The sequence below is a fragment of the Pyrgilauda ruficollis genome, unplaced genomic scaffold, assembly GCF_017590135.1.
Source record: "Pyrgilauda ruficollis isolate IOZ18807 unplaced genomic scaffold, ASM1759013v1 scaffold21, whole genome shotgun sequence".
In the NCBI taxonomy this organism is placed as follows: domain Eukaryota; kingdom Metazoa; phylum Chordata; class Aves; order Passeriformes; family Passeridae; genus Pyrgilauda; species Pyrgilauda ruficollis.
The window spans coordinates 1,781,099-1,789,213 of NW_024520318.1; the positions used below are offsets into that span (position 1 = coordinate 1,781,099).

General features: G+C 45.2%; 1 protein-coding gene across 1 annotated transcript; it reads left to right on the plus strand.

Annotated features, from left to right (window-relative positions):
• The first annotated feature begins 6,609 nt into the window (after positions 1-6,609).
• Positions 6,610-6,852, plus strand: LOC121353613 (serine palmitoyltransferase small subunit B-like). The gene has a single exon (XM_041467562.1). The coding sequence runs from the start codon at positions 6,610-6,612 to the stop codon at positions 6,850-6,852; it is 243 nt and encodes an 80-aa protein (XP_041323496.1).
• The last annotated feature ends 1,263 nt before the right edge of the window (positions 6,853-8,115 follow it).

Sequence of the window (8,115 nt, forward strand, 5' to 3'; positions counted from 1 at the left end):
CATCTACACTAAAATTCTGAAAATTCCACAGTGACAAATGGCTCTTAATAAGAAGAGGATATAAAGGGGGAGAAAGAAAAGAAGTGTTAAAAATTATCCCTGTGGCTGCTCTGAGGGGGCTGAGGCAGAACAAAGATTAAAACTGCAAAATTCCAGTTCTTATTAATTAATTTACCAAATAACTGCATCATATTTAACAAATAACCCTCATTTTAGGTTTGTGGAGAGAAATAACTCCCCTCTGTGTTTGATTCCATTGCAAATAAATCTTCACAACAGAAACCTCTGTTTTGCAAAGTGTGAGTTTCCAGAAGACAGCAATAAAACCTGGGAAACTTCACACAAAGCAGGATTTTATGGGAATAAATAACTGACCAGGAAAATTTCCCCACAGAAGAAATACCCACTATTACACTGAAAAGAAATTCCTGTTTCTTACAAGAAAGAGAAGGAAATTCCTGTTTCTTTCTCTGGACCACAGGCCCAGAAAAACTAGGACATGTGTAAAAGAAATATCTAAATAAAGAGGATTCATATCCAGGGAAAGGTCTGAACTTCTGTCAAAATAATATGAATAAAGCAGCAGCAGCGCTGATTATGTTGGCAGGGCAGAAATGCAGAAGATTTCCTTTCTGCAAGAAAATACATCAAGATTAAGAAAATACTACAAGAAAAATCAAAGGTTTCTTAATCAAGACTAAGAAAAATCTGCCTCAGAAATCTCATTCTCAATTAATCAATTTTGTCACCCAGAAATAAAAGAAGGTGGATCCACATTTCTGAGAGGTGTTTCCACCAAGTATGACCAGAGTTGACTGAAAAAAGCTGAAGGTTCCAAATCTGTGGAGTGTGGAGAGCAAGAAATATAAAATAGTTTCGCAAAATACGTATTTCTGTGTATTTTAGCCTCCCCCATGGGCTGATTCCTCAGTGGAAGAGAAACTTCTGGCAACCTCCTCATTATTATCCATCACCTACACCCCATTTTCCTTCTACAGCTCCATGGAATTTTCTTCCTCAGAGTTACAATGCAGCAGGGATCCAAACAGAATTTTAAAAGCAGGGAGATACAGGAAAATTTAGTTTAAATAAGCTCAGGAATAGTTTCGTTCTGATGACATTGATAAATACTCTTTTGAGACAAGTCTGAGATAAATACAGGTAGGCTGATGTGGCCACTTTGGGGCCTAAAAAAATCACTGAGCTCATCTTCTCCTCCTGAATATTTTCCTAAAAAGCCCAAATTTCAATTCCCTGTCTTTCCTCCTAAAACCCATGTCCCTGGCCCTCACCTTGTGCTGATTTATCTCCCAGAGGCATCTTCTGCACAGCCCAGGTGGATCCTCAGCTCTTGCCCGTGGTTGTTGACACAGCTGGGAGAGGGAAGCGAGCACACCCCGTGATTATTTTATATTTAAATTATTATTAACCCCAAAATGTCCTTTTGATGATTCCCTGCTGGAATGTTCCTTTGCAAATTCCAGGCCCTGTGCACCATTCCCTGTGATCCCAGCATGAGCTGGAGGAAGGTTTTGTGCTGCAGGGATTTAAAATTCCTTGCTGGGCTGGGTTTTGTGGCAGCTTTGGGGTTCCCTCACTGCTGGGGATGGAGTCAGGCAGCTGAATCCTCCTGGAGAAGGGATGGAGCATTTCTGGGGATGGAATCAGGCAGCTGAATCCTCCTGGAAAAAGGATGGAGCATTTCTGGGGATGGAATCAGGCAGCTGAATCCTCCTGGAAAAAGGATGGAGCATTTCTGGGGATGGAACCAGGCAACTGAAATCCTGGGAAAAGGATGGAGCATTTCTGGGGATAGAACCAGGCAGCTGAAATCCTGGAGAAGGGATGGAGCATTTCTGGGGATGGAACCAGGCAGCTGAATCCTCCTGGAAAAGGGATGGAGCATTTCTGGAGCGTGTTTGTGCCCACTGTTCACAACTTCCAAGCTGAATGAGGAGAGGAGAGGGAACAAGAGGCAATGGCAGGGTGAGGGAATGTGAGATCCCTGAGCAGTGGAAAATCCCTGATTCCCATCCTGGGCCACTTTGCTAGGCTGTCACTTTTAGCAGGGTGTTCTGAAGGAATTTTCTGCGGATGAATGACAGGAAGAACAGTCTTTGAGTATTCCAGTTGATTCTTTGAATGAACGATCTGGTGGAGAATCACAAAATAGAATTCCAGACTGGTTTGGGTCGAAGGGACCTTACAGCTCATCCACTTCCACCCCGTGCCATGGGCAGGGACACCTTCCATTATCCCAGGCTGTTCCAACCTGGCCTTGAACACTTCCAAATGTACTTTATTTTCTTTAAAATCCTGTTAATAAAATCCCCCACAGTGTTTGGCAGACCTATGCTTGTTATGACTACAAAAATTTCCACTACAGGTGTAAAGCTATTATAAAAATGCTGCTATTTCTTTACTAGAAGCAAATAAATTTTCTTTCTTATTGCTTCAGTCAGTTCTTGTACAATGAGTGCTGAAGATCTGCAAGATAGCAAGGGTGGTATCACCCCTGATTTAAAGTAAAAATACAGAATGATCCTAGAAATTATAGAACAGCATGGTCAGAACTTGATCTCAAGAATTCCCAGTTTAATCAGCTCCCAGTTCCAGGGTGGGACTAGGCTTTGTATCCGTGCCATTCTGAATTTCACCTGTTTTAGGCAGCTTTTCCTTCCCAGTTAATTTGTTTTGCCCCTGAAAGCAGAGCAGGTATCAGGTGAGTCCCACCTGATATCCCAGCCTGGGCAGCATGGGGGAAGAACTGAGGGGAATAAATACTGGTGCCAGCTCGGAGCAAGCAGAGCCCAGCTGAGCAGGTGTTGCCTTTTCTCCAACCTGGAAATGAAACTTGAGATAATTTTAGTAAGGAGGTAATGGAAAAGGGGATCTTTATTTGAAGGCCTTCGGGGCAGTTCCAGGTTTCACAGCTGTCCTAATTCTCTGGTCAGCTTTTATGGGACACTCATTTGTGACACTGTCAGTGTCACCCTTGAGCTGAAACAGGCTGTGCCCCATCCTCTGGGCCAATTCCTTGCATATTCCGTGCACATTCCTGTGCTTTTGCAGATCCCAGCTCCATGCTCTCACTTGGTTAATGACTTGTCTTGATGCAGAGCTGAGGAAGCTCCTGGACTGGTCTGGCGGGTGTGGGGAGCTGTGGGAAATGGGGTGACTCTGGCAGGCAGCAATGCCCTAATTAAAATCTGGGATTTGCATCCCAAACAGCAGCAAGTCAGCCCCAGCAGTGCAGCCCAGATAAATTCCTGATGGAGTCAGAAATTCCTTATCCAGTTTCTGTGGGGTGTCCTTGTCTTAGGCTGCAATGCAGGATGGAAACAGAGCTGTGTATTCTACACCAGCTGTTGAAATCAGGTGGAGAAATGTTCTTCATCTCTTCCATGGCCCATCCCTCATAACTCCAGAGGGACATCCTCTGTTAATGGGCCAGCTGTTAGAACCAGGGGCAGTTATCCCTGAGCCTGGAACAGCACAGCAGCCTTTGCCCACTGCATTCCCAGAGGAGCAGCTTTCTCCTGCCCTGCATTCCCAGAGGAACACCAGGCCCATCTCCAGCAGCCCTGGAGCTCCAGAGGAAAACTCCAGCCTTGTCCAAGATCCCTGGTTCTGGTGTTTTGTGCCCTAGAACAGAGGCTGGACATAGCTAAAGAATAATTTAGGGATTTATTAAAAGGACATACTCAATGAATGTACCTTGGGCAGCACAAGAGCCCAGCCAGGGCTGCAGCCGTTCTGGTGTTTTGTGCAGGCTGCCCTAGAACAGAGGCTGGACAGAGCTAAAGAATAAATTAGGGATATATTAAAAGGACATACTCAATGGATCCACCTTGGGCAGCACAAGAGCCCAGCCAGGGCTGAAGCACAGTCAGGTGCTGTTAGCTTAGCTAGAGTAGCAGGGCCTAAACCATGTTTTATTTTTCCTTTTCTAATATCTCTACCTTTCTGCAGCATCCCACCCCAGCCCTCCAGGCTCCACTGAAATCCATGGCTGAGAAAATCTGGTTGGAAGCAGGAACTCCTGAGGAGAAGGGTTGGACATGGAGAATTTGGTTGAAAGGTTGAAAACAGAGTATTTTGACTGCTGCTGCCTGGGGCAGTCCTTCCCCATTGCTGGATTTTCTAGGGGAAAGCACCAGTTCTTAAACAGAAAAGTTGATTTTGCTGGAAAAGATGAGGGAGAAAAGCAGAAGGTTGAGGGATTAGGTCAGGGTTTGCTGGCAGGTGAGCTCAGGCTGTGTTTGGGATGGGAGGGAGGAAAGGTGAGGCTCAGACATGGCTTGTGGCACATCATCCCCATGCGAAGCTGATTCATATTTGGAAATGATCTGGCTGCAGGCAGATAGTTTAGAACACCATCTATTATGCAGATTCCTGCCTCGTTTACTTGCCCAATTAGATCATTAAAATGCCTCCAGCATTTGTGGCCTGCTCTTATTTTGCAGCTTTTCTGAGGAAAACTCACCCTCTTTTCCTTGTCCCCAAATTCCCTCCACCCTGGGGTTTCTGGATGAGGTTTGGCAGATGCAGAGATTTGGAGCTTTTTGAAAAATGATTCTAATCAGAGGTTGCAAAAGAAGGTGGTGGCTTCACTGCAGACCTTCCTGTGCCACATTTTTGTGGCTGCTTAACCCCATAATTCTGTGTAGACATTAAATTGCCCCTTGTAGGAGCTCAAAGCCCCACAGGGGCCGAGGTGTTTTGGGAGGTTTGAAATCAGGGAAGGCATTAACTGTAAATATTTTTTGCCTGGTGTGCTCCTCCCTGCAGAGTCCTTGAGCTTGGGCTCAGCTCCAAGAACCAGGTGCTGTGTCCTGAGCGTGGTGCAGACAGAGCATAAATTATTGCATAAATCAGAGTCCTGTGGCCAGAGGAGATTTCAGCAGCTGAGGAGGAGGGCGGGGAGTGGAGGACACGCTCTGTAATTGAGGATCAGAGCTCCTGGGCTCTGCCTCTGCATCCACACAGGATCTGCTCCCTGCCAGGCTCCACAGCATCCCCTGCCCGGCTGTGTTGGGGCACAGGTGAGTTCTGCTTTTTACAACCCCAATTTTTCACAGGAAAAGTCTTTCCTCAAAGTGATGCATTTGGTGGGAAGAGGCTCAGGTGCCAGCTGATTTAGTAAAAACCATGTGTAAGGTAAGAAATGGGATGGTTAATGAGGATATTGCCACAAGTAATTGCTAATATTTCAAACTACAGAGGCATTTGTTTCGCTCACTTGGCAGGAAGAAAAGAGGTGGGGGAGATATGGGAGCAAAATGTCACTAAAATCTCTGGGAAGTGGCTTTTTTAGGGTAAAACCCCACTCTATTTAGGGTTATGGAGTTAATGGTATGTCATTTCTGAGGGATAAATTTCTTTCTACAGATTTTGACACCACCAGGAGTTCTTTACTTCCCAATTAAAAAGTGGGAAATCATGGTTTTTGGTTTGTTTCCTCTTATTCACCAAAGGACAGAAAGTGTCAATAACTGAAATAGTCCTGTTTTCCCTTTTTCGCTCTAGTTCTGTGTCCTGCTGGTGCCATAATGTAACACTCAGTAACTAGCATTGATTTATTTCTTCTTTAAAAGAAATCTGTGTTTATTATTATTTGACATTTTCATATATTATGTATTATATATTATATAATATATACTATATATTATATACCATATATAGTATACTATGCACTACAACGTTATTATTATTATTATTATTAGTAGTATTAGTATTATTAGTATTATTAGTATTTCATTCTGGCAACAGATCAATTCAATCCCTACTGCAGAAAAAGCTGGATAACCTGGATGTAGTTTCCTTTTATTGGAATTCTATTTGTGTGGAGTTCTCCATGCTCTCAGTTCACACCTGGAACTGGAGCACGAGACATAAAATCCAGTCTGCAGTGGTAGGAATCAGCCTTGTAGCAAATTCTGTGTAGAAATCCACAGGTGGGAAGGAGGAGGAGGAGGAAGGAGAGAGGGTTTAATGGGAGTTTTAATTAAGCTGCTCCAACAGAGCCTTGAGTAACCCAGTGCAAGGTGAAATTCTGGCAGATCTTGGCCTGGGGAATGGAATTGCCACAGCTCGTGGATGAAATGAGCTCTCCTTGGTGAGGCTGGTGCAATGTGAGGTTCCCATTTCCATGATCCCCCATCCCTCAGGTGCAACGTGAGGTTCCCATTTCTGTGATCCCCCACCCTTCAGGAACAACATGAGGTTCCCATTTCCATGATCCCCCACCCTTCAGGTGCAACGTGAGGTTCCCGTTTCTGTGATCCCCCATCCCTCAGGTGCAACATGAGGTTCCCATTTCCAGGTTCCCATTTCCATGATCCCACATCCCTCAGGTGCAATGTGAGGTTCCCATTTCCAGGTTCCCATTTCCATGATCCCCCACCCTTCAGGAACAACATGAGGTTCCCATTTCCATGATCCCCCATCCCTCAGGTGCAACGTGAGGTTCCCATTTCCAGGTTCCCATTTCCAGGTTCCCATTTCTGTGATCCCCCATCCCTCAGGTGCAACATGAGGTTCCCATTTCCAGGTTCCCCTTTCCATGATCCCCCACCCTTCATCCCACAGGGAGCTCTGGGATCAGGGATGGATGTGAAGAGCACGCCGAGCTACCTGTACTGGCTCTTCTGCCAGTTCGAGCTGATCACCTGCAGTTACCTGATGGAGCCCTGGGAGAAGGTTCTCTTCTACTCCTTCAACCTGACCATGCTGGGGCTGCTGCTCTACACCACCTATGTCTGCCTGGCTTTCCACGCCAGCTCGGCCTTCCAGCTCCTCTGCAGCTTCCTGGGAAACCCACGGGAAAATGCTCTTTCTGTGGTGAAGTAAAACCTCAGCCTGGCTTTGGCGTCAAAGAGTTTCCTTATCCCATTTTTGTCCAGGAGCAGCAAACTCTGCTTTATTCTCTGTGTTTTGCTCTGATAGCAAATTATTTTTCCTCCAATCAATCCCTGATTTTACTATTTGATTCTTCAAGAGCTTTCAATTTTAATGACCCACCGGAATTACAGAGCTGGGATTGGGACTGGAAAAACTCTCCTGAAGAATTTGTTATTCCAGGGGGAAAGGAACAACTCCCCCTGCAGATTTTGTTATCCCAGGGGGAAGGAACAACTCCCCCTGCAGATTTTGTTATCCCAGGGGGAAGGAACCACCCCCCCTGAAGATTTTGTTATCCTAGGGGGAAGGAACAACCCCCCTGAAGATTTTGTTATCCCAGGGAAAGCTGCTTGGACATGGGAAGTTTTCATCTGGAGAAACGAGACAGCATGAATTTGTTCTCGTCTGCCAGAAGAGATGTGCACACAAAAATCCTGGACGAGTGGGAGCTGCTTCCCTGAGCTTGCTGTGTTTTTATGGAATGATTTCAGGATTTATTCAGTCTCCTTGATTGTTTTATACAATGAATTACTTGGCTGGCTCGTTATTATGATGCAAACAATGCCACTGATTCATGTGAGGATGTGCTGCTGTGAAAATTTCTGCTTAAATACTCAGATTCTTGGGCTTTATAAAAACATAATTTTTGGTTTACTTTAGAAGATGAGTAAATCACGTGCATCATATAGAGAATGTAACACTACAGATTCACTTGTGATGGGGTTTCAGCTGAAAATAAACCCCTTAAAAATGTAAAAATACAATGTCTCCTTTTTTCCTAACCCTTTAATCCCTCCTTTTCACCTTTCACACTTTCCCTGTTGAGCAGTGCCTGAACCACGAACTCCTGAGCTCTAAATAACATGCTGGATTTGGCTGGGACTGTTTTGTTTCAAATTCCAAGACTTTTTAGCCTTCAAACCATCAGATTCCTGTGCTGCCAGCTCCCTGCAGTGGGCAGGAGCTGCTCTGGGATGAGCTTGGCAATGAGAATTGGGGTTTGGAATCCTCAGGAGATGAAGGGAGCAGAGCAGGACACACAGGGTGACACAAATCCGCATTTTCCGCCCACACTGAGGTGAGTTTTGGGACTTTTTCCAAGCTCCTGGGATGTCCTCTCCTTCCAGAGGATGGGTTGTTGCTGTAGGTGGCAATCCAGGGAATTAGGGAATGAGGATTGGTGACAGGAGGCGACAAAACAAAGTGAAGACA

Bases quoted from the DNA above. Each gene is read 5' to 3' on its own strand.
- LOC121353613 (XM_041467562.1), top strand. From the start codon at position 6,610: ATGGATGTGAAGAGCACGCCGAGCTACCTGTACTGGCTCTTCTGCCAG.